At 43.1% G+C, this 26,136-nt stretch overlaps 1 protein-coding gene across 4 annotated transcripts in view; it reads left to right on the plus strand.

The window, feature by feature from the left end:
- The first annotated feature begins 228 nt into the window (after nucleotides 1–228).
- The window catches only part of ADAM17 (ADAM metallopeptidase domain 17), a 36,463-nt gene continuing 10,555 nt past the window's right edge, over nucleotides 229–26,136 (plus strand). For 2 of the 4 annotated variants that reach the window (XM_037391323.1, XM_037391322.1), the window contains exons 1-12: nucleotides 229–474; nucleotides 11,934–12,066; nucleotides 13,499–13,632; nucleotides 14,562–14,650; nucleotides 16,738–16,906; nucleotides 17,745–17,875; nucleotides 19,630–19,719; nucleotides 20,794–20,907; nucleotides 21,444–21,588; nucleotides 22,117–22,205; nucleotides 24,355–24,507; nucleotides 25,361–25,560. In XM_037391323.1, the coding sequence (XP_037247220.1) occupies nucleotides 378–474; nucleotides 11,934–12,066; nucleotides 13,499–13,632; nucleotides 14,562–14,650; nucleotides 16,738–16,906; nucleotides 17,745–17,875; nucleotides 19,630–19,719; nucleotides 20,794–20,907; nucleotides 21,444–21,588; nucleotides 22,117–22,205; nucleotides 24,355–24,507; nucleotides 25,361–25,560 (1,544 nt within the window). In that variant the 5' untranslated portion in view covers nucleotides 229–377. Of the gene's footprint in view, nucleotides 475–1,264; nucleotides 1,287–11,414; nucleotides 11,505–11,933; nucleotides 12,067–13,498; nucleotides 13,633–14,561; nucleotides 14,651–16,737; nucleotides 16,907–17,744; nucleotides 17,876–19,629; nucleotides 19,720–20,793; nucleotides 20,908–21,443; nucleotides 21,589–22,116; nucleotides 22,206–24,354; nucleotides 24,508–25,360; nucleotides 25,561–26,136 lie in introns of those variants that run through there. The other 2 variants (XM_037391324.1, XM_037391325.1) reach the window with 2 other exon arrangements.

Here is a 26,136-nt window from a genome sequence, read left to right on the forward strand (position 1 = left end):
GAAAGCGAGTGCCCCTGGGTGGCGGGACGGGGCAACCAGCGCCTCACGCCCTCCGGCCCCGGAGAGAGAGAGCAGCCGCGGTGACGCCTCCCACGCCGCACCGAGGGCGGGCTGCCCCCTCTGCGGCCCCGCCACCGCCAGGCCCCGGGCCGGGCCTCGCCTCCCTTCAGCGCCCGCCCCCGCCGCCTGAAGATGGCGGCCCCGCCTGCACCCACAATGCTCCGCGGGCGGCCGCCGCGCTTCCGGGTGCGGGCCCAGGAGGGCGGCGGGCCCGGCACGGCGCGAGGGGCCGCGGGCGGGCGGAGGGCGAAGCGCCCCCGACCGGATGTGAGCGAACGTAGCGGGCGGACGGTGCGGGAGGGAGCCGCGCCCGGACCATGAGGCTCCGACTGTGGCTGGTCCCTGCCCTGGTGTTGCTGTGGGGGCCGGGTGGGCTGGAGGCGCTGGGGCGCCCGCCGCGCCGGCAGCGCTACGGTAAGGGGCAGGGCGAGACCACGGCAGCCGCGGCAGAGGGTGTGAGGGAGAGACCACTGCCGCGGGGCGGGGGGGGCGCCTCTGCCGAGGGGTGGCGATGGGGTACGTGGGATGTGGAGAGACCGCTGCTGAGAGGCGGGGGGAGGACAGGGGCTCCCCGCTACCGAAAGGAGCGGTGGGCTGAGGGAGAGACCGCTGAGGGGTGGGGGAAACCGGGGGGAGAGGGGCGCAGCAGGCCAGGGGTAGCGGTGGGGGAGACGTCACCGCCGCGCGGCGGGGGCGCGGCCACCCTGCCGGGGGTCAGCGGTGCGGGAGAGGGGGGTGGGCGGTGGGGCAGGGCCGGTGCCGTGAGGCGATGGGGAGGAAGGGGCTCTGCGGCCTGGCCGTGCGCCCTGCTGGGGGGCGGCCCTCGGCGGCGGGCAAGGCCGCGGCTGCGCCCCTGCCGGCCTGCGGGGTGGGCGTGGGGGGCGCCCGGGCCCCCCCCCTCAGCTGAAGGCGGCGTTGGGGTTCGCGGTCGTTGCTCTCTGCGGGGGCCGTGTGTGATGTGACCACTTTATCTTCACATTGAGGTCTGCTAACGAGCTTTTCTCCCAAGAGTTTATGTTGAATTGAGGCAGGATAATCGTACAAGTGGCTTCATCACAGTCCTGGGTGGAGAGGCACCAGTGCAGAGAGAGCCTGAAGCTATTGGAGCTGAACGTGGCTTCTAGAAAAGCTTAACCCGGAGAACCGTTGCTTTATTTAACTTCCCTACACTTAGTTTTGCACCTAAACTTTTACTTCAGAATGAAGAAGTTGCAAAGTTATGTTTGGTAAGCAAAAGCTTATCGCTGAAATGGCAGTTGAGCTCTTGCGAGAGGCAGTGGTTGTGTCTTACCCAGTCAGATGTCCTGTCTCCAGTTGGAGTGGCCGGTGGCGAGTGCTTGTTCCCTTTGCTTGCTTAGATCTCTCAGCAGACATCCTGATGGCTGTGCCTCTGCCCTCCTCTCCCACACCTGAGGTGGGCCTGTGGTTCTGTGCAGATCTCAGCAGCTGGTGACTGCAGGAAGCTGGGAAGGATGGGGTTCATTTGTGGATGCTCCTGGAAGCGTAACAGAGACAGAACAAACATAGCGTGTCCTTTCAACATCAGGCAGGCCAGGGAGCTCCTCATACAGAGATTGTGTCTTGGGCCATCAGATTTTTATGCCTTCTAAAGGTTACACAAATCATAGCTCCTTTATCTAACAGCTTTTGTATTCTTGGCCTCTGTAGCACCATGCCTGGACTATGAGCTCTTCAATTTTACGGAATACTGCGTAGAGGAAGAAGTCCTTTCTTCTGTTTCTAAACTTTGACCATTTCTATTGTCAGAAATGGTCAATATGGAAGAATTATTAATTTCACACCTTTAGTGACTTACAGACCTATGTAATTTGTCTCCTATTTAATATTTTTCTTCCCCAGTGGGAAAATCATGGTCTATATAATAATTCTTAGTATCGAGGGAAAAATTACTTTATTGATCTTTATTACTTTTGTCTGTATACTTTCTATTTGTATCGGATTTTTATTCTTACTTATTTGAGATGTGTGACCAGGACTGCAAAGCAGTATTTGTGATGCAAAGGTACCATGGTTTTATAGTGATTGAATGCTTTCGGGTTTGTTTTCTTTCTGACTATTTTGTGGCCTTTTTTTGTTGTTTAATAGTTACTCCGAGATCTCTTTTCTTTTAATTTTTTTTATTTTTTATTTTGTGAGTGGCAGTAACTATGCTGAAGTACTTTGTTGCATAGATAACATGGAGGTTTTATTTTCCTCATGTTATTTCACATGTTCACACACTGAATGTCATCAAACGTTTTGTTCTGTTGTTCAGTAAATATATAAAAGCATTTCATGAGGGAGCTTGAAAAATCCAGGTGTGCTCCATTAATTGTGTTACGTTTATCCACACACTTCAGTCTTTCAAAACACTAATATATATGGGGCAGCCACAGGTCTAGTAATTCACACTTTGTTATTATTACCTGTTTTTCAGGTAGGGGCACTGAGTGTATTTGTTGATTAGGCCTCTAGGTGATACCTGGAGTGGAAATTGGTCTTGTACTTACCACTTTTCAGGCCACCTCCAGCAAGACCAGTGGCACTGTACTTGCATACCATGATTAGTAGTTGACCAGGTTAATTTTTTCAAATCTTTATAACTCTTGGGTTTATACATTTATGTCCTGTTGACTTATTGCCTTTTTTTTTTTTTTCCCCTCCTTGTTATAAAGCCCCTTTTCTTGAGTCTTGGAGGTAGGTCTTTAGAATCATCCTATCAAGGCAAGCTTTTGGGGATTTTTTTGGTCTCTGCAGTAAATGCTCATGTCAGCTATTCTTTTATGTTTTGGTACTGGCCTTAAGCATTTGTTCTTGGAGCTGTACTTACAGCTTACTTGTTTTAAAAGTCCCTTTGATTATTTAGCTGAGTGGTTTCTTTTGATACAGAAAAAGCCATTTCAAGTATTAGCTTTATGCCTTTTACAAGCTGCTCTTCAAAAGATCTTTGCCTACTTTACTGTGGTTTTAGGTTCATACTTTGCTGGAGTTCTGTTGTCTTCATCTTACACACAGCTTGGTTTTCTGAAATATTATCTTTTCCTTCTGATAACTTCAACTTTGCTATTTTGAGAGCTCTGTTTAACCACAGCTTTTGTTTCGTGAACTGAAATCAGATTTCTGGCGAGCAGTATCTAAGGAAGTTTCAAGGATTACCATTTTGTGATTTCTATTAAGAACTTTCTTGCTTGTTTCTCTGTAAGTTCAGTTTTTCAGGAAGGAAAAAAATGATTATACAGTGAGAAACAGAATTTGACAAGGAGTAGAATAAGGAGATAAAAGACGCGGGTCGTTTCCCAGCATTTTTGAGCTGAAGTAATCTTAGGGTGTGGTGCTCCAGCAGGCTAAACAGATCTAAATCGGGACTGCCACAATCCTGGCCTCAGCTTTCTGATCCCTTCCCCATTCCTGCGAGCACATTCGTGGAGCTAAGCTGCCTAGAAGCTGATTGCTTTTTTTCCATAAGGTGTAGTGTGTCTGCTTTCGGGTGTTTTCTGTTTGTGGTGTCCGCTCCCTGGACTACCTTACAGCATGATTGTCCAAGTACCTGCCCTGTGTGTTGGGGGGTGGTAGTCATTGTGCTCAAGGTGAGGGATGAAGGTAGGATGGTGTCCACCTCAGTTTGCCTTTAGATGATCTGGAAGCTCTTTTTAATAATGTTGGCAGCAGGAATTAATTTCTGGGAGAAGTGTAACTCTACTAGTCAATACAATGACTGTTATTATAGTTTTGCCTCTGAAAAAATAATGTCAATGCTTTTAAAAATTTTATCCCTCTTGTTTATCTCTGAAGATAACCTTTTATAACTATTAAATATTAATGCTGTTTGTCTTGGAGCTCAGACATATCTGGATGATAACAGGGTCTAATGTACTTGAGAAGAGTAACACTGCAAATACTGAGTTTCAGTGCTGTTGAACGTATCTCTGAATGTGTCTAAAGAACTGCTTGAATCTGTTTTACAACACAGTGGTATTAGTAGTCTGTAGCAACTAAGCAGCATGCATCCAGGATTGCCCAGAGTAGAGTCTGTATGTAAAATGTGTCTTACTTAATCTGTTTTGAATGAGATTTTTTTTTTTAATCACAAGCTAGGCAGGGAACTGAAAGAAGTAAGATAGCTGTTCCTTCCTGGATGGATGATATTCTTTGAATCACTCGCTGGTGGTCTTTTTCTACCTGCTGTATTGCACTAATAAAATCTGAGGCAGCTAACCTGGGCCTGAATTGTTTTTTCTCCACAGTGCTCAAATAATGCAGAACACAAAATGAGCTGAAATAATGACCCATTTTAAACAGACTTACGTAATGCACTTGAAAAAAATAGAATTTACAAGTTGTTAAGTGGAAAAAACAAATGTGGTGTTGGTGAATAAATTGGGGGACCCAAGTGATACAGAGGGCAGCTTAACGTCATTTGCAGTCAGTTTTGAATTCTGCTTCACACGTGTGACAAAATGCAGGAAGTCTGTGAGGCTAGGAATGTAAATGGCTGCCAAAGAGTTTAAGGGGCTGGAAGTTTAGCTCGGTGTCAAGAGCATGCAGTGAGATAATTGGTGACAGAATCCTTATGCAAGATTAAACTTTATCCTTCTGGATTGAAGTGTGTTGGAGACTAAGGCAAAACCCAGGTAAGGGCCAGATGTCTCGTTTCCCTGCCATAGTCTGCCATTTTTGTTACTGTTTCTTATCCCATTTTAATATCCTTTGAAGGGAGACAACTGTTTTGGGTTGAGCTAGTTTTGCAGTCTGACTCTGCAAGCTGGAGGTTTGGTGTGTAGCTCGCCAGGCCAAGGAGGAGATTCCAAGAACACACAGCCTAATAACAGTATGCTGCAGCATGTGCTACCTGCCCAGGATGTGGTGGGATTGTTTTGAAATCATTGCAGGAATTTGTAGATGCAGTGTTTCTATAGGTGGTATTACAGGGTAGGTGATAGTCTTCTTACACTGTGTCTCCATATAAACAGCAAATGTTTCATGTAGTCGCAGCCTTACTGAATTCAAATTGTCAGTGTGATTTTGGGGTTGTGGATTGCTAATATCTATTCTGTGGAAGTACTTAATACCAAGGTTTTAAAGTAGTTTTGTTGGGTTTGTTTTCTTTTGTTTGTGTGAATCAGTCAATGTTTCCATTGCCAACTGAAAAAAAAAGTGATAAAAGTGTAATTCCTGAGAAGTACTCAAAGTCAACAAAGGGAAGAACATCAACACTAGATTAGACTAATTATTAAGAGTTACCCTTAACTATTGCAAGATTTTTGTAATGGGAACGTAATCAAGTGCTCAGCGAGTATGGTTTTCAGTAGTGCCAATATGGTCTGTCCTCTAAGCAGCCAGAAAGTAAAATTCTTGTTTGCATTTAAGATTTGGGGTGGTTTTATTTTCCGTTCCCCCCCACTGTAAAAACTGACAGCTTCACTGCTGCTGTTCGTGCTGATAGCAGCAGTGACTCATCTCAGCTTCATGCTTCTGCTGCTCTGGAATTTTTGTGTGTGTGTGCAGAAGCCCCAGCATAGCTTTCTGCTCTGTCTGGAAGGGCCAAGTGAGGAAGCACAGCCAGCCAGCTCTTCAGTGCAGAGTTCTCTTAATGTTACACCAGGATTTAATTGTGTGTTTAGTAGACAGTAGAGATTTATCTTTGAAATAGAAGTTTATGTCTAACTTCTGTTATAAACAGATAGTTTATTTTTCCCCAACTTTTTTATAAATCACAGGACTCTGAGTTTGCCTGTTTCCCAGACTGATCGAGGGAGGTCCTTTGTTGTGTGTAATAAAAGGTTAAAGGAGAGGCAAGTTTCTTTAACAAAGAGCAGTATATCCTGCTGTCCTGTTCTACAGAGTCCATATGCCACACTGAAACCTGCTTATGTTGGGGATATCCTGCAACATTCTCAATGGTTCTGATGGTCTTCCCGATGTCTTTTGTTCTTACCGATGTATGTGACTGTACTGCCCATGTTTATGTCACTTGTGTCCTGCATCTCTTCACAATATCCATCCCTGTTTTCCTGTGCTGCTCTTAGGATGTGTGCATTATTTGTATTTTTTCCCTTCCTTGATACTTGCATTTTTAACATGTGTAGGTATATGGAGTGGGGGGTAGGAAGGGAAGGGGGCTCTTTTATGCAGGGAGGCACCTACAGCTGCCACCCACTCAATGTTGATCCATAATTACTGAGGTGCTGAATGAGAACATGGTATCCCTTGCATTCCTTGGTTTCCTTTCTCACTTTTTCAGATTGTTACTGAAATCATGAAAGTCCTTCCCCCCTCAGTACCTGTGATGTGCCTTGAATTTTGGAAGGTCATGTCTGAGCGAATCTGAAGTCGTATCCACAAGAAGAGATGCAGTCAGATGGGGAGAAGGGATTGGTCTCACAAGTGTAGTCCAGGCAGTAATTAGTCTTCACCTGGAGTCAGCTGCACTCAAACTTACTTTGTGCCACAGCAGGATTTTGTGGTGTGGTACCTAAGCAGAGTATTAAGGCTGACAGTTTTTGGAGAGCCAGACAAATGATCTGTTTCCAGAGAACACTACATCCTGTGACTTGGCTCTTCTTTCTGCAGGATATATGGAAGCATGTGATTTTTGGTTTGGGTTGGGTTTTTTAGGGTTTTTTTTAAGCATCGAGTCTTATGATGCTGTTCAGGTTTAAGGTGAAAAAGCTGTATTGCCCTTGTTTTACTTTGAATATGAAGATGTTCATTCAGTGGCCTTCCTTATTTTTTGTAATGTCAGTATTTGAGCAGGATGTTGCATTCTTTTTTTTTTTTTTTTCTTCAGAATGTGCTTTCTGCTTTCACTAATAGGATAGACTGAGTTACTGAATCAAGTAGATCCAACAATAAATTTTGTTCTCAGTGATCCCCATTTAAGATGTGTTTAGTGAAGAAGAAAATTTGCAAGGTTGCAAGTGTGTGGGGTAACATGTAGGAAACATTGGGGGTATTCAGCTGTATTGAAAACCACTAGAAAGAGCAGTTTAATTACCTGTACAGCTTCTGCTAAACAATTTGCACCCTTAAGGAAATACACTGTCCAGAAACAGATGTGTGTCTTACTGTAAGCAAAAAACTTTGGAGTAGTAGGAAGGGTTCAGCTATATAAACAAGTTTTTCCTGAGGTGAGCTAAAGGGGGTTTTGTAAGCTGTTAGCTTTTCCATGGTTTCCATTGCTGGTGCCTCTGAACGTGTGGTGAGTAGAGAGTAGTTTACCCTGTGTAACTGCAGGGAAAGTATACCATGGAGTAGCTGGTAGACAGTAAATCAGCAGCCTACCTTGCCTCCCAGTGTGAGGTCTGTGTATCTGTACCCCGAGGCTTTGTCTGTGCTGTACTGGTGACTAACTGAATTCAGGCACCTTGTTTTCTCACATGGTTTAGCAAGTTTGGTGCAGTTGGGATCAAGTCAAAAACATGCCTTTTAAAACACTCAGCAATGCTGACGTGGCTGGCTGTTCTTACTAACAGGTTTGTCTAGAAATGTGTTTAAACAGAGTGTAAACCTTTATCCTGTTACCGTTTATAAGCAGGCTGACGTACATTTGGTTCTTACTTTGAACCTGTTTCTCACACAGGTTCTTCTGTTCACATATACCGAATGAGCAAACCAGCAGCCACTCTTTGGTGGAAACAAGTAAATGATTAATCTAAACTGTTAAAAGCATGGGCTGTTTCACGTGGGATAAATGTTTCAGTTCACTTTTTCTGTCTTTGGCAATGGCTCTGTACCAGATGCACCAGAGAAAGATGTAACAGCACGTGTAATGAGCTGTTGGGGAACAGCGTTCCCACAGATGGAACTTCTCAACACATCCTCTTCATCAACAGTCTCCTAAAAGCAGTGTAAACTGTTAAGAGAAGGTACACATACACATTTAGGCATGACTGCATCACCTCCTGGCTGGTGAAGACCATCTGAGTGCTCAGTTGAGATATGAATGTATTTGCCTTCTACCTTAGCACTCCCTGGAATGGTGCTTCTGTCAGACGATCCCACTATATCGCAGCCAGTAACCGGCTGTTACCACAAACACGAGGGCAGCTGTTTTATTTAGGGTGATGGAGACCTGCTTTAGCTCATATGGTTAAGGTTGGAAAGACTCCAGTCTGTGTTTCCTGGTCCAAATTCAGACTGAGGCTGTGAATTATATTTGAAGTGACTATATTTGGTTACTTTAGTTAAAATATTTTAATATGTGAAGAGCAGCATAATTTGGAGAATACAACCAGAAATAGTAACAATAGTGAATACAGAGACCTTCAACCATTCAGGCGCTCCCCCGCTGAACCAGAAAAACTCTTATTAGTTAGCTGCTCACAAGCTTTTGGTAGGTGTTTGATAAACATTGGAAATCGGCTGGAGATCAGTACATGGGTTGTAGTTAACAAGTGCCACACAGGCTAGAGCCCTTTTTTCAGTCTGGGAGACGCCAATGATTTAACAGTCACACTGCAAAATCCTCACCAAGTGTGTTTGCTGTGCTTATTGTAGGACTACTCTCTGTAGGCTTGTCATCCCATCCCAGTGCCTTTTGACAGGAGATCTATTTCTGCTTTTATTCCCTTTGGGATGGTTGGAGAAATAACTGCAGGCATTCCTGCAAACCTCTCTGGTACTCTTGTGGCCATTTTTAAATCCTGAAAGTAATATTTTTTTAAGTATTGTTGGATCTTGTGTTTTAAGTAGAGATATTTTCTATCGTGGGATAATTGTGAAGAGTTTTTAAAAAATATTGTATCTTCTGGGTTAAAACATCATGCTTCTAGATAAGCTTACCTTTCTATAAATAATGCAGTGCAAAAAAATGCTTATGAAATGGCTGACTTGCCACATTGACTTGTTGCTTTCTAGGCAATAGATTGGGCATGAGATCATGGGAATTTACTGTTCTGGTTATGAAAGCTGAGCTGGTTGGAGAAGGATGCCATTGGTATTTGAACTGGTAGTTGAGCACTTGGAGAGAAACCTCTTCTTTTGAAGTATACGTAGTGGCCTCCACTCAGTGAGCTAAGCTGTTGCCCAGCACATTTTTGAGCTCTGTGCTGCTGCTGGGGTGGCCTGCTGCAATGGGTACCGACCATAATTTATCCAAAAGATACTTTCCTGTGCTAAATTGTGAAGTCTAGTGGCAGTAGGGTTTTAGCCTTGAAGTGAGATGAAAGGAGGAAACGGTTGATGAGTTCAAAGTTGGGGGCAGGGCGAGAGTCCCTGCTGTGGATTTCTTCTTGAGAGCTTTGCGGTATTGTCTTTGTCACCGATATTCCTTCCCCGTTTCTGTTCCAGACCTGGGATGTGTATGTTCTGGGGAAGTCCCCATCCAGGAGAGAAGTTGCAATGAAGTGAAGGCTGGTCATCACAAATAAATAAATATTTGGACTATCAGGATGAAATTAGGGTGTCCTTCTCCAAAAAGAGAGGAATGCAGAAATCTAGGAGGGGTTGGGAGGGAAGGAACCACGGGAAAGTGGTTTAGGAAAACCTGAGTCAGCTTGGTGCTGTTGAAGCCCCTGGGAAATGATTCTTGGACCATAGTGAAGATAATGAGGAAGGAATGCCAGAAAGATTATTAAACTTGAACAAAAAGTAGTCGAGTATATGCTTGCTGTGGCTTCCATCCACAGACTGCTGTACAGTTGGCCCCTGTACAGTTCTGTATTTTGTTTAAAATAATGACATTTCATCTTTTATTTTCAGTAAGCCATGATCGTGAATTCATTTTCACAGTATGAAAATTGTACTGAAAAAATTTTAAGTGTTACCAATGTATTTTTTTCCGCATCTGTCTGTCCCTGAATCAGTTCACAGATTTATGCCTAGAGTCTTTACTTATGTTGCAAGTAAAATCAAAAGCAAACAAATTTAGGAAGGTTAAGAGGAAATGCGAACAAGTGCATTCTTGTTTCAGGGTTACAGGAACTAGGAGTGTCCTGTGTTTCATGCGTTAGTTTAACAGAATCATCTTACTCATCTTCAGCGCTCTGTAGGTCTTGTTCTTACTACCCTTCCTGTGTCCCTGTGAGGCATTTCCAGAAGGGTGTTTGTGTGTGCCTTGAGGTGAAGCAGGACTTCTGAAGTTCTTGCCTACCAAATAAAATAAAATTGATTTCTTTGGCAGACTTCTCAGTTCTCTTGCTGTGAAACTGAGACATTTTGTCTTGGCTGCAGTGACAGCTGCGTCTTGCTCTTTGGCATGACCTTCCCCTGGTTCTGGGCTGGTTTCAGGCAGAGGTGGAAAGGGGCAGAAGGAGTAGTGTTTCACAGCTGGGGTTGTGCCCCTCGGGCAGATCTTGTGCTTGGTAAGTCCCCGTGTCAGTAGGTCCTCGAGCAGAGCAGCAGTGGTACCACACCTCTCTTGCTTCATGGCCCACATACCACACGCTTCCTCTGTATCATGAACCAATGTTTAGTGTCCTGTGTATCCACGTTCACTTCAATCGAGGAGTCTGCTCTAGCTGAGTGTGTTGAAAGAATCTCAGGTTTAATTGAAAAAATTCAGGACTAGACAGTTTAATGAGGGGTTTTTTTGTCACAATTAATTTTCCCTGCCTGTCCCTACCCTCCTCCCAAGCGGTTCTGGATGAGGGCAGGTGTCAGACCAGGAGCAATGAGTTATAATGGGCTTCTTCAAGAAAAAGGATGCTTTGAGGAGTTTTAGGTAGTTGCGTACTGTGTGGCTATAGTGAACCAGCTCTGCAGCATGTGGCAAGCTAATGATGAAGGCGCTGTCAGGCATGCAACAACTGGGCACAGAATGGGGGGAAAAACCCACAACACAAAAACAAGTGATGGAAACTTGCCTTTGCCTATAACCTGAAACACGTGGTAATTGGTTGCAGGTTCTCTCAACCTGTGGGTTGTAAACAGAAATCAAGAAATTGCAGCTGCACTGCCCTTCCTGTGTTGCTTAATGCCAGGGGAGGGGCAGCCAGGTGGAAGAAGCCTGGGAGCCACTGCTCCATGGCTTCTGCTGCATGAGAAGGCAGCCGTGTCACCTGTCCATCACCGCTCGTGGGTCTGGTGCAGGACCGAGAGGGCTGTGAGGGTCATCTTTGTTTCTGCAGCTGCCTCGCTGCCAGTGTACACAAGCATGTGTGTACATATGTGGGTGGTTAATTCTCCCCACCTGCCCCCTCTCAAAAAAAAGCAAAGTGATTGCCTTGCCCTGAACAGGTGCGGCTTGGTCTTTAGAGGCACGTATTTTGGGGTGAATGATGGTATTGAGTGTAACGTTAAAAAAAAAAAAAATATTCAGGAGCTATACCAATCTAGAGTTCAGGTTGGCAACCTTGGCTTGTTGCACAAGAGGCAGTAAAACTCCGCTTACTAGTGGTGCTGCTTACTTAAAAGTCCAATAAAACAATGTGATGTTGGTTGGCTGAGTGGTGTAAGCTAGTGATCAGCGGCTCTGAGGAAGTGGAAGGCTGCTGTTGGACAGAAAGGTAATAAATGTTCTGATCTGCAGTGAATTTGGTGGAAGTTTCCAAGGTTACATTATTTTCTTCCTTGGACTCAGGAGGGGATGAGCAGGTGAGGAGCACGATTTCCCCATTTAGTTTCCAGGGGCAGACAGGGAGGGCATTAGCTCTGCACAGCTGTGGCAGTAAAAATGATGGGGTTGGTTGCTCAAAAATTGCTATTAGTGAACTAAATTCCTTGTTTGCCTCTCTCAAATCCTGCCTTGTCTCACACTGTGATTTCTACTTGCCTACATAAAATGTGCCATTACAGAAATGTACAATAGTTAACCTAAAATCAGAGCAGACTGTGGTCTTGCTGTTGAAATGAGAGGTTCTGTTTTGCTGGTTTAGGTGTGCGTTTGTGAAATAGAGAGTGTGTTGAAACTAAAACTTTCCTTGTTGCTCTTCCAGACACAGTTGAGTCCATGCTTTCAGACTACGACATCCTTTCTCAGTCTAGCATCCAGCAACACTCTTTAAAGAAGAGGGATCTGCAGCCTGAGACACACGTAGAGAGGCTCTTAAGTTTTTCAGCCCTGCAAAGGTAATTAAATCATCAGTAATAAAATAGCATAATATTTTCCTTCCGTTTGTGATAATGTGCAGTTCCAAACCCAGAAATAGTTGTCTTGTGTTCTGTCATGACTGTCCAGTTCTTCTAAGTTAGTGATCTGCATGGTTATATGATTTTAAGAGACTCAGAGGAAACAGAAAAAATTGCATTGTATTATTCTGCTGAAGTGACAGTGATTTAAGAATTCTGTTGCTTTGTTCGTAGCTTTAGTTCTGTTCTATTCTGTTCTTTCAATTCTACTTGTTGGGTTGGATCCCATTCATACCTCATCTAGCTACTTTGTCGTACTTCTCGACCGTCCTCTGGTTCTTGAAAATCTGCCTTCAGTTCAGGGAGCGTGTATTGTGTTGCCCAAGAGATGTATGTTGTGTTTTTTTCATAATGCTTAATCCTCTTCGTACCGAGTGTAAATTCCCCCTCAATGAAACACTTCTTTTAATCATTTTTTTAATAAGACAGGAAATAGAAGCACGGGTGAGAGGGGAAGGAGGGGTGGAAGAGAGCAGGGATGAAGGCTGTTGGGATTTTATTCTGAGTGTCAGTCAAGTGCTCCGAGTGTTGAAATGGTGAACCCAAAATGGGAGAGCAGAGTGAGAATAACACTTTGTATTAACAAGTATAGGTTGATTTTGGTCATCTGATGTCTTTGTCTACTGTGCTCTCATGTGCCTTTCCCTGTCTGTCATCTCCAACTACAATTGTCACGCAAGTTGTTGTGCGTTGTTGTTGAATCTCTAAACATTTGGAGGGGGTAATGTTTAAGTACCAAGTATAAAAGGTTAATGGGATCAAATATCTGGCTGTTCCTGTTTTGCACTGCCTCGTGCACCCTGACTTTATCGTGAGGTTGCGATACTGCCAGTGATAATCACAGAATAATTGCAGAGGGCCATGCCAAAAATCTTTGACTCAAAGCCCACATAAACCAAAAGTCCTTGAGGCTCCTTCCACGGAAGGTTCTCTACTTCTTGGGATAGCCTTTAGTTTTTGTGACAATATATCATAAAAATATGCAGAGTTCAAGTTTCTCTTTATGGTCTTCTGACTGTATTATTTCAGAAAATAAGAACTGTAATTTAATTTAAAATAAATGAACAAATTCTGTGGTCTGATTTTCTTTAAATCGTTACCAGTAGCTGTTTTTGCTGGACTGCACATGGAGAAGGTGCATCATGAGCAAACTGTGACTGTTTTGGATTTTGTTTGGTTTTTTTTTTTTATTAACATCTTTGACTCTTTAAAGATATTTGCAGTTATGAATTACACGGTGTATGTTTTTGTAGCCTCCTTATCGGAGGTCATGTGTTCTAACTTCTTTTGGACTCTCAGTAAAATGGAGACTGGATGTATGTGTTACGTGTATACTTTGCTTAAAAATAAATGGAAGTAAATTCTTTTACAGGCACTTTAAATTATACTTAACTGCAACTGCTGAACACTTTTCAGAAAAATTTCAAGCATTAATTGTGGATGGTGAAGGCAAGGAAAAGGAATACAGTGTTCAATGGCAAGACTTTTTCACTGGACATGTTGTTGGTTAGTATGGACTAGACACTGCGTCAGTGCTGAGAAAGCACAGCTTTGCACAAGTATCTTGACCAAAGTAAATGGTGTGTTGCCCTCATTTTCACCAGATATGGTTAGGATGAAAAGTAAACTTAATTTTCTTGCCCCTTGGGTTTTCTGGTTTTGTTTTTGTGGTGGGTTTGTGGTGGGTTTTTTTAGGTTTGGTGCATGGTGGGGTTTTTTGAGCTACTGCATTAAGGTTCTAAGATAGGACTCTTCTGTTTAGTTTGGCAGAATGCAAAGGTATAATTTACTGAAGCAGCAGCTTGTGATTTATTTTTTTTTTTCAATGATGATGGTAGCTTTAATTCCAACTGGAATGTAGGACGTGAATGTTCCTTGTCCCAGAACACAAAGCCCAGGTAGTGGTGATGCAGTGTTGTGCAGATTGTTATATTAAAACGCTTTCAGATGGTTCTTCACAGATTACTTTTCTGTAAAGAAAGAGTGTCTTACTCCACTTTAGTCCAGCACTAAAGCTTCTGCTAAGTTGTTTTGATTTTCATGTTGCCTATGTGATGTGGCGGAAGTCTTTTCCACTGGAATGCAGGCTGACGCCATGAAACTGCTGGCTGATAGCAGTAAGATGCCAGCTGCTTTTGTTGGCAGAAATATTCTGTGTCCCATTACTAACCCCCAGAGTGGTTTCAGCACTTTCTGCAAAATTAGCAATTAAATCTGAGTCTTGATGACTATGACCATTGGGAGGTTAAGATTGCGGGGGAGTGCTGGTTCATTTTTTTTCTTTAAACTGGACAGTATAGTGTTCTTCAGAGACTGAGGAAAGTAATTTGGCATGAAGTTTAGAAACAATTATAAAAATCCAACAAGCAGTGTCTGTGCAGGAGTGCATGCAAATAGAGCTGAATTAATTTATATTTTCCTTGCTTATGTTAAAGGAGAGCATAATTCCAAGGTTGTGGCACATATTGGCAATGAAGATTTTACAGTGAGGATCAGTACTGATGGAGAAGAATACAATATCGAGGTATGCTTTACTGCTGAAAGCTATATTCAAACAATAATTTCTTTGTTGGTTTTTTTTTCCCCTGTGGGTGTTTCTCTTTCTAGCTCGTCACGTTGACACCTCTGTAGCTCAAAATAGACTTGGTGGCGGTGTTTATTTTGGGGCAAGGAGGGAGAGAAATGTGAAACCAATTTGACTTTTGCAAGCGTTGAGTTTTATTAGTGAGTGATGTTCTCTGACATTTGCATGTTTTAGATAAATCACAGGTATGTTTTAAACAGGAAAGGTTTTTAGAAACATAAATGGATAATATTAGGAATTAGTGGCGATTATGTCCTTTAGAATAGCAAATGGTGCAGCTTTTTGAGCAGAGTCAATGTTGAGCTTTCTAAAATTTTGGCTTTGTTACATCTTGGAATTTTTCCCATTCTTAGAGCTTTATTGGAAAATTTGGTATTTTTCCCTGCTCCCCTGTTTCTGTTTTTCACCATTTTCATTGCTTGTTATTTTAAACCATTGGTTTAAAAACCATATTCAACAAATATATAATTAGAGACTATCCTAATGAGTTGTTCAGTGCAGTATATTCCCACGCGCAAGCTGTATTAGAATGGCTGAATAACAGTTATTATGGCTGCGTGTTATATGGATATTGTAATTGTCTCGAAACCCAAGGATATGCAGAATTATGGGTAAACCTGGGAAATCCAGTCATGTTAAAGAACAAAAATGTGACTAGAACACCCAAACCACTGTACTTGTGTTTTACATTAAGAGCATATAGTAGCTGTTTGATTGTGATTGAAAGCATTTTTGTGTTTGTGGTTCAGAGTAATGTAAGCATGTCTCTGTTCTCCACACAGCCATCCCCCTTGCTCTTTGTTGGCTGTGTCTGTACAGCTAAACAAAGGCAGGCAATGGCATGGAGGCTCCAGCTTGCCCATGCTGCTTAGCTATTAGCCTCCCCGGGTCAACTTTGGCCCCTAACCAGCCATGGATGTGACAATGCCCATGCGCAGTCAGAGGTGGTGTGTGCCAGAGAATATTCTCAAAAGGCAGCATGCTCTGTCATTGTCTGTCTTTGTTTTCGTGGTTCTCCTGTACCATTCAGAAAGGCTGAGTACCTTCGTATAAACTCGTGGTGTCCGCACACCTTGCCCTAGGGTGCAAAGCACGTTCCCTCACTTTTGTGCAGCAGACGTGTGGCTGCTGGGCTGGCACAGCCTTTGTGTTTCAGGACCTTTTTGCTGTGAATGAAAGCACAGTATTCTAAATAGCAAGCAGTTCTCTTTCAGCTTGAGACAACGAAGGGCCAGAGGAGACCCAGACCCAGGTGCTCTGCATTGTGGATGTGGGCAGTCTATGCTACTTGGCCTTGCACAAAGAACAGACCCTGTCTGTGTTGTATTTGGTGGTGGTGCTGTGAGCTCTTATATACAGATAATAATAGGGATGTGTCAGTAAAGAAAAAACACGGTTCTTATGCATCTGCTGTGGGAATTAGCGTCTTACATTGGGGTTTCGTGGTTTCCTTGCTTTCTTTGGTTTTGGGGAAGTTTTCATACTTCTAAGTGACGTGGGTAGCTATTGAATGTTGAAGAGCCTGCCTTCTGCCTTGAAGACTGTGTTCTGCTGTACACTTAAATATTAAATACTCTGTTATCTGCCAGCTCCTGTGCTTCTGCTCAGTGTATGTGTTAGCATAGTTTAAGCATCTCCACCCTGGCTGTGCCAGTCTTTATACTGTTATGGAGGGAGCGGAGGAGCCTTGAGATGCCTCCTCAGCTTGCTCATATTCTAGAGGGGAAGAAAAATTCTGTCTTCTACAGCCTTATCAGGTAGCTGCCACCACTTGGAGATGATGATAGATTCTTGGATGCATGTGTAGCATGAAAGAGTTGTATTCTGTTGGCTTTCTTGTGGATGTAGTTTTATCAGTAGGCTTACTGCTGTGGGTGAAATTATTGTAGTCAATGTGTTTGTGTGTGTATACGTAAAGCTGTGGAGAACTGATGGTGCATACGTATAATTTTTTACTTACATAGACTTAGTCTTTGTTTTCACTGTGCTCCTAACTAATTGCATTTTGGTTCTTCCTGTGCTGTCAGCCACTGTGGAGATTTGTAGAAAATGTGCAAGATGAAAGGCTGCTGGTCTACAGATCTGGAGATATTAAAGATTTCTCAAGATTGCAATCCCCCAAAGTGTGTGGTTATTTAAAGCTGAACGAAGAAGAATTATTGCCAAAAGGATTGGAAGACCGGAAGGAAAATGAAGGTGAGTGCGCCTGTCCCTTGGGAGAGCAGAGCCCTTCTGGCTGTGTTGGCCAATAAGATCAGAACCTGGGCAATAATCTGTGTTGCTGCTTCTAGTTTAACTATTAGCTCTTTAAATTCATTGGGGGGGGGGGGGGGGGGGGAAGCAGCACTCCTCCTCATGCTTGTTCCCCATCCAAAAAAGCCCCAACAACTGATGAAAGGAAGAAACTGTCGCTCAGGGCGTGTTTCTTCCTGGCTTGTTGAAAGGATGTGTCACCCTACCAGCGTGTAGGCTAAGGAGAGGAACCTGTTTCATCAGGCCTGAGTAGTGTCTGTTGTGATAGCTGGCAGCAATGGAGGTACGCTTTCTAAGGTGAACACTGAAACAACTCTGTACTTCTGTGCACTGTGCAGCAGGACCAGTTTGGCCTCGGTGGTCACTCAAAGCATCCATCTTCAGCTATGATGGGTTTTTCAGAGTTTTTAGTCTCTCTCTTTCCTCTGTCCTTTGGGTTTGTCAGCTGAGGTTGGGATGATGACTAGGAGCAGGAGGAGGAGAGGCGTTGAGGCTGAGGTTATGACCGTAAAAGCTCTATAGGTATATTTATTGAATAACTCTATTACACTGCTGTACACTCCTCTCCTTACAACAAGTTTGAAGACTGCTATGAAGAAAAAATTTAGGAGTAGTTATAAAAAAAATAAAATCCAACAAACTGACCCCAAACTAAACATCCCTATTCTCCCCACAAAAACCCACCCAAACTCACATTCGTGTCTTAAATAAGGATAATAGACACAGCAGTGTCAGTTTTAACTGAGTGTTTATTTAATTGTATTTAAAATGTTCACACTAGCAAGCATCCATCGGAAGAAAAGAGCTGTTCCAGAGAGCTCCAAAAACACATGCAAGATGTTGGTAGTGGCAGATCATCGCTTTTTCAAGTACATGGGCCGTGGGGAAGAGAGTACCACTATAAATTATTTGGTATGTAAATATACTCTGTTACAATTTGCTGGAATAAATGCAGGAAAAAAAGTTAATTCAGTAGTTAACATACACTTTATACTACTTTGTACAGCATAATGGATTTACATCTCATGGCTGTGTGTGCTTTTTACCTGGGAAAGTGCTAAATCAAACCTTAAAAATACTTTATACTGGTGATAGTGTAGTTAAGTAGTCTTCACGTTTCACTTATAAACAAATCCTTTCCCTTCACATACTTCTTGCGGCTGTGCTATTTGCTGCCTAAGAATTTTTTTTCCAGTCGGAGCTTCAGAATCTGGATTTTGAAATCTCCTGCAAACAATCCAGGTATCTTTAAAGTTCTAGCATGTTTAAAGCTCATGAGTGGCACAAGCAACTTGTTTAGATTCCTCCCCTGCCCCCCCCCTAGTTATTTCAGAATCCTCTGTTCAGAATGATAAAATTAGAAGCGGGTGCAGTAAACAATTTGTTTGGTTGTACATGGGTGTTGTGGGTTAACCCCAGCAGGCAGCTCGGCCCCACCCAGCCACTTGCTCAGTCTGCTGGGTGGGATGAGGATAGAGTTGGGATCAGGAGAGAATTGGAAGGGTAAAGGTGAGACAGCTGGTGGGTTGAGATAATAATAGTTTAATAGGTAAAGTAAAACCTGTGCATACAAGCAAAGAAAAGAAATTGATTCACTACTTCTCATCAGCAGGCAGGGGTTTTCCCAAGCCACTCTTGGGAAAGCAGGGCTCCATCATGGGTACCGGTTACCAAGTAACCCAACCAAAACCAGTTGTCTATCTGACAAGTTTTTGTGAAACAGAACGCCTGCCCACAGACTTTTGGCAGCAGTGGAGAGGGTGGGTTTGGGGGCTGGAGACAAAAACCAAATGAAATAATTCTTGGAGGTCTGTTGTTTGTCAAAAGTCTCTTTCTGAGCCTGAATCTTTGAAATGCTAATCACTCTGTTCCACCTTTGCTTGCTTTTTGACCTTTCTGTTCCCAGAAATGTTTACATTCCCCAGGTGATGGAGCCTCAATTCCTGTGTTTGCAGAGATGCTATTATCTCAGCATCTGACGTGCTGAGGCTAACCTGCTGTTCTGTTTCCTGGATAGATACGTACTGTTAACAGCACAGTGATTGGGAAACTAAAACATAAACTACTATCAAGTGGCTCTGATTGTAACTTCTCGTTCATTTTGCAAGTTTGGTAGTTTTTGAGAAGATGAGAACAGCTTGAAAAGGGAGGTATTGATAGTGAGCACTGATGAGAACCTTGTGTTTGAATTGTAATGGGGAAAATAATAGGTTTTTGACTGGGAGAGGGAAGCAAGCCTCAGGGGTCAGTTAAACTAGGTAAGCGTCATGCTAAAACAAAGCAGTAGAAACAGCTCCCTCCTCTGTCCTTCCGCTCCCTCCTCTGTCCTTCCCCTAAATAAACCTGGAAAATGAGTATATGAGTGAAGTGTTTCCCAAGATGTCTTGTTCTTTAATATTAATCTCTCTACCTAAACAAGGGTGATAAGTGGGAAAGTTTGTACTGCTTTTTTATGATGGAAAATTTTCAAGGATATTTGATAATACTGTCTGGATCCAAGTACTGTTAGTTTTGGATCAGTGAGTATGTCTGTTATGTTATATGAGGTTCAATTTTTAATTTGAAGCAAGTGTTTCTAGATAAGTATGTTGCAGCTTCTCTGAGTGCCTTGATCTTCATTGCATGAAAACTTGGAACTAAGTAACTCGTTTTTCTTTTCTATGCAGATTGAATTGATAGACAGAGTAGATGACATCTACCGAAACACTTCCTGGGACAATGGAGCCTTCAATGGGTACGGCATACAGATAGAGCAGGTATTCACTGAACTATGCAGAGAGTTTCCAATTTAAAGGATAAGAACATGGTTTAGATATCAGGGTTTCTGATAATTTTATCTGCATTAGAACTAAAATAATCAAATCCTACATTAACTCCAGCCAAGAGCACTCTGAAATACCATCTTGCCAGCGGTGGCAGTAATGGTCTGACACGGCATGCCCATTTTCAGTTCCTTGCAGGGTTTGAGATGGGCATTTTCTGGGAGAATCTTTCCATATTTAATCTCAATTTTAAAGTGGTTTTTTTTTCCCCTGAATATGAGCAGTTCTTGTTTCTGTCAGACATACTCTTATGCATGTATTTAATGTTTGTGTCTATGGCCAGTGCTTAACTTACGAAGCCTGAATGGGCCAAACCCGCAAATCCTGCCTGAAGAGCTTTAATGACTGCCTTAGATATGATAGTGTAGAGGCTGGTGTAAGGTAGATGCAGGGGATGTAGTGACTTCAGTTTATATGATGGCTTCTGAATGTTAGTGCACAGAACTCTGGAAAAGGGCATTAAAAAAAGAGGACTCCACCAGCTCAGAGTACTGCAAGAGTTGTGGTGTGGAACGTGGAGACTACTAATGGTACAAGCTAAGCTAGCTGCCTCCGTGCTGGAAAAAGGTCGGCAGGAACAAAGAAGAAGGGTTAGTTGGGCAGGGAGGGGGAAAGAACGTGATGCACTAATTCTAGGTTACTGGGAAAGTGGCAGTCCTTTAAACTGTGTTTTGGTTAACTAGAACTCTGAAATGGTTTGGGGTTATTTATGCTAGGTATAAATCCTGGTTGTATTTGTTTTTTTTGATAGAGTAGCATGCATCTCAGTGTATAGTGTTACAAAGAAAACTGTTGATGTTGTCCTGTGAAAAGGCTGGTGTAGCTACTTATGTTGTAGTTGGTGTATCTTAACTAGCAGAGGCTGAAGTTAGCATTAGAAGCATGACGAGTTTGAGTTTTTCTCCTTGCAATTCTATTGAGACATTTAAAATTACAGTGAAAGCTTTTCTGTAGCTATGAAATTGACCAGAATTCCTCTACATTGTTGTTGCCCTTTTGGAAATGTAGATTATCATCCACAATGAGCCAAATCTTGTAAAACCTGGAGAAAAGCATTACAATATGGCAAAAAGTTACCCAGATGATAAGAAAGATGCCTGGGATGTGAAAATGCTGCTAGAGGTAAGTTGTAACCCTTAAAAATTTGTGCCCCTTGCAGAGAATTACTCATTCATACAGCTGCTCTGTGGTAACAGACTAAACCCTTCTACTTTTCATGACGTGTAGATGTTACACAAAGGCAAACTAGCTGATGTGCCCTGTAGCCCATGGTAAAGGGCTCCGTTGCATAATTACAGAGCACACACCAATTAGTGTTATTAATATGTGGCCTGAGTCAGAAAGGCAGTCCTGATATCTCTGGCCCTGAGACGGGCTGCCTTGTGACCTTCATCAAATTATTGTACTTGGTTTTCCCCTCTGTGTGAAAAGGGGAAATGAACAGACAAATTATGTAAATGAATGCATACGATGTACTTGGGTACTCATTTAATTTTCTACAGCTCTGTAGGACAGCTAAACGGCTGCTTTTTTCTGACTGAACCAGATCTAGGAGGTGCTTGTCTGGCTTATTAGATAAATGTTCTTACCTTTAGACTTGTAGTATGCACTGTGAAGTGTCTTATAAAGATTTAATTTTTCTTTTTTTTTTTTTAAAGCAATTTAGCTTTGATATTGCGGAGAAAGCAGCTCATGTGTGCCTTGCTCATCTCTTCACGTATCAAGATTTTGACATGGGAACACTTGGACTGGCTTACGTTGGCTCTCCCAGATCTAACAGCCATGGTGGCATTTGTCCTAAAGGCAAGGCTTCTTTTTCTTCCATCCCAGTTGTAGGTTGGAAGCTAGTTCCTGTTATTTGCATTTAATCCTCTTCTCCAGCTCTCACAGAGCATGATGTATTGTTTGCCTAGACTCTAGTTACTGGTTTTTGGATAGAGTAGATGACCATTCTCTTGGCTGGAGCTGGAAGAAGAAAGGAGGGAAGGATAAAAGTCACTAAGCTATCTGGTGTGAACAAGCTGGCTAGAACAAACCCTGAACCACGGGCTGCTTTGTCTGAATGCATCTTGCAGTGGTTCAGGAGTGTCAGATGCCGATATCTTGGAAATTTCTTATATTTTGCCCTTTACTGCAATACACGAGCTGTTTGTGCTGTGCTTGAAAGATTCCCTGCTCCAAAAACTGGCAAGAGACAGGGTCTCATGGGTGAGCCTATGAGAACGATAAAGCTATTCCTTTCCCCAAACAAGGATCCCTCTCTCTCCCCGCAAAACCCTTGAAACCCAAGAAAAATGTTTGTCAGTTGTTGTTTATTTCTCACTTCTCTAGCTTATTATAGTCAAATTGCAAAGAAGGACATCTATCTGAACAGTGGCTTAACCAGCACCAAGAACTACGGGAAGACGATCCTCACAAAGGTAGGAGAGTGTCCTCCTCTGCACAGTCTGCTGTATGTGTATGTGTGTTGGTGATGTGTGCCATGGGATTTTGACAAGCTTCTGTGCCCTCTCAGAAACAAGCTGCTGGCTTTCTGATAAGTCAGGTCCCTGGGGACAAGGATGTAGGTCGTAAAACCAAAATCATTGGGTTTTGTTCTTGCTGACAAAGGGGAATCAGGACTGAATTGGAAGATTGAATTCACTGCAAAACAGGAATGAGGAAACATAGCTAGCGTGTAATAGGAGCTATAGTTGTCCAGATATAAACAAGGTTTTGATATATAAAGATGAAATCTAAATGTATTTTGCTTTAAAACAAAACACCCCAAAACAACCAAACCCTCAAACAGAACAAGCAGTATTGTACAAGTAACCTTACATTAAGAATAAAATCAGTCTGCTGACTCAAATAAGAAAAGACTCATGTGTTTGCTACTACAGGCACCTAAAACATGCAGTTGGATGATTGTGTACACTTGGTCAGTTCCATTTGCAAGGTAAAGCAGTGAAAGTAGTGCAGGCAAACTAGTTTTAGTTTGGGCCTTTTAGTGAAATTCCTCTACGTGATTTCTCTGTGTGTCCTGACAAAGTAGAGCAGAGAACAGTATAATGCATAGGGCTTATTAGTGCTAATATTAAGCCTAATGTAAATTGTTGCTGTCTGGATTTTTTTTTTCCCCATACTTGATAAGATAGTAGATATATAAAGGCCTGAATATGAGCTTTGTCTCACTTGTACCAGAGCAGTGCCTGTGTTTGCATCTACCAGATCTTTGCAGTTGGGCATATTTCTCTTCTGTTGACTTCAGATGACTTAGCTGTGCTTTTCTGTAGCCTGATTATAAAGGGAATTTGTAATTGATGTGTGAGCTAAAACTTGGCACAGAAGCTGTCAAGAAACTAGAAAAAAAAGACAGTGAAGCTTTGTGCTAGAGGGATGTTGACAAAGAGCTATAGCTGTTGCCATGCTATTTGCATTCATTGTTCAATCTCCAAGCTGCAGTTCTGTCTTGGATTACAAAGGAGATTGTTTGCTGTCTTCCCAGCAGCAGGCACAGAGCTTGGGATGAGGCAGCGGGAGCATTACGGATTGGTTTCCACAGGAAAAGTGCTGTATGGTGGCCAATTGTGTTAAAAACAAACAAACAAAAAATAAAAAACACCAAAAACCCCTGAAACAAAACCAAAACCCTGCTTAAAAATCCTTCCCCAAATTAAACACAGTGAAGCACAGGAGTGATGTCTGGGCAGCTCTCCTGTCTCTGGCTCTTGCATTAGCTATGCCTAGACACAGACATTGGTGCTGCTCGCTGCAGTACTTGGTCCTCCCTGTGCCTGCAGAGCAGCTGGAATGACAGTTAGCTCATCAGAACTCGGTTCTCTCTCTCCTGAACTGCTCGGTCTCCTTGTGGTTAAGGTTTATTTCTGATCCAGTTTTATTTGTGGTTGTCATCTTGTGAGCGTGATGCCGTCTGCTGGTGAACGTGCTGTGAGGGGCGCGTGGCAAGGCAGAGCCGGTTTGGCACCCTCAGCAGAGGAAGTCCTGTCTTGCATAAATGATGATAGAAATCCTCCCTGTTGGGCCACATTTGCAGATGTCTTTCCTACTAATCGTGGAATAGAAGAGCTTATTCAGCACTCCTAATGTCATCATCCATTTAGAAGAAATAATTCTAATGGCAAGATATGTTAAACAAGAGATTGACTAATTGTAGTAGCCGGTGTTTGTTTGGACTGTTCTTTGTTTCAACTTTTTATGCCTTCCAGCTATTCGAAAGCAATTTTTCATATTTTAAATATCTGCATTGTATTGAAAACAAGATTGAATCTCTATTCTAGGACAGCGTTTTGCCTTTAACAGTGGTTTAGTATTCAAACCTAGTCCTGGAACATGTGTTTGGAAATGGATCATAATTTTACTTGCCTTCAGTTCCTCAATTCTAAAGAAACAACCAAACACACATAAAAAAACCCAGCCCCCCCCCCCCCAACAACTTCATAGCGGGAAATCCTTTTCCATCTCAGTGTATCTTAGAATTGCTGGTGGCCCGCAAATAGCTGGGATCTTCTGTCCTGTCCTGCTCACACTAGTTTTTTTTCCACATTGCTTTTCTCATGTTCAAAAAAGGAGGCTGACCTAGTTACGACACATGAACTCGGACATAACTTTGGAGCAGAGCATGATCCTGACAGTCTGCCGGAATGTGCGCCCACTGAAGACCAGGGAGGGAAATACGTTATGTATCCAATTGCTGTCAGCGGAGATCATGAAAACAACAAGGTATAGCTGCATAGCGTTGCTTCCACGTACGAGTTTCTGCTATGTCAGTGACCCTTTGTGTGGAAGGGCTATTTAGTTAATGATTCCTGTAGCTTGAAGCCATCAGAATGTAATGGATTAGCTATAAAAAGAAAACATCCTTGCATGTTGTTGGGTTCTCTGCAAGATAAGCTCATCTTTGGTTTCTGAGTTTCACTGGAGTTCATAGCATGTCCAGGTGGTTTTTTATTTAGTTTTTTGTAATAAGCTGTGGCCACATGCTGCTAAAAGCAAGTCATCAGCGAGAGTCAAACGCAGGACCTTCAGTACCAAGTAGCATTTGGGTGGTCCATAGCTGTTCTTGTTGGAGAGAGACTGCCGGGCGCCACAGCCATGGCGCTTGCTAGTCTCAGAAGCTTGCACTGGCAGCGTGGACTTGGCCTTGTGCCTGTTCTGCAGATGAGAAACCAAGATTATGGAGGGAACGATTAGTCTGCAGTCTACTCTGACTTGTGGTTCATGCCTAGTCCCGCTGCCGAGAGGCAGCACAGTCTCTCCCTGTTGCTACAACTTCGCTTCCATTCTTGGGTTGCTAGTGCTCCTGAAGCTGTGGGAGAGCTGGAGTTAGCTCTAACCCTGAACCAGACTGCGTGCGGGTGGCCCTGCATTGTAACGTAGCAATGTCCTTTATGGACCCAGCCATTACTTTCCTGTCTTAAAATTTTCCCAAGGTATCAAACTGGCAGTATTGAAGGAGTAACTGCTTTCTGAGGCACCCAAACTGGAGGTGTAAGGAAGCTGAGGCTGTCCTAGATGCCACGTGTTGATAGAAGGGTATGCTCCTCAGTGCTGCTCTTTTCCCTCGTCACTCTAGATGTTCTCAAGCTGCAGCAAAAAATCCATCCATAGGACCATCGAGATCAAGGCCCAGGAATGCTTCAAAGAGCGCAACAACAAAGTGTGTGGGAACTCCAGGGTGGATGAAGGGGAGGAATGCGATCCTGGCCTCTTGCACCAACAGGCTGATCCCTGCTGCTCTGCAGACTGTAAACTGAAAGCTGGCGCGAAATGCAGGTAAGGGGAAGCTGCAACTTCTCTTAACGTGGGAGAGGATGGGCTGGGCTGAAGGCTCCTAAAGCCACCTGCAGTGTCACAGACCTGTTCCTTGCCTTTAAGGCTTAAATGTGTGAGCTGAAGACAGTAAAGGAATTTGGGAAGGGCTGCTGTGTGTATGCACTGTTTGCATACATCAATGTTTATAGCATTCTTTTTCTGACAAGTGTCAAGAGCTACAGGCTTGAAGCAAACTTAGACAATCAAAAATTAATTTTAAAAATATCCTGTGCAAATACAATTTTTGCTTGTATTTCAAGGTGGCTTTGAACCGAGGTCACATACTGGTATTTTCAAGACTGCTGCAAAATGTGTATGAGCAGACAACACAGTGACTGCACTAAATAAGCCCTCTTTCTGTTCTTGCTCTTTGTGGTGTTCGTGGCCCTGTTGCAATGTAGTATCCAATCTGTTTTTTCAGAGTTCAGCGCTGCACCACGTAACAGTAGAGAGCTTGTGCAATTCCTGTTGTTTAGCAAGAAGTTCCATCAATTTTAATGAGTGCTTTTGACCTAAGGTCCTTCTTGCATTAGGTAC

The sequence above is a fragment of the Falco rusticolus genome, chromosome 6 (genome assembly GCF_015220075.1).
Source record: "Falco rusticolus isolate bFalRus1 chromosome 6, bFalRus1.pri, whole genome shotgun sequence".
Taxonomy (NCBI): Eukaryota; Metazoa; Chordata; class Aves; order Falconiformes; family Falconidae; genus Falco; species Falco rusticolus.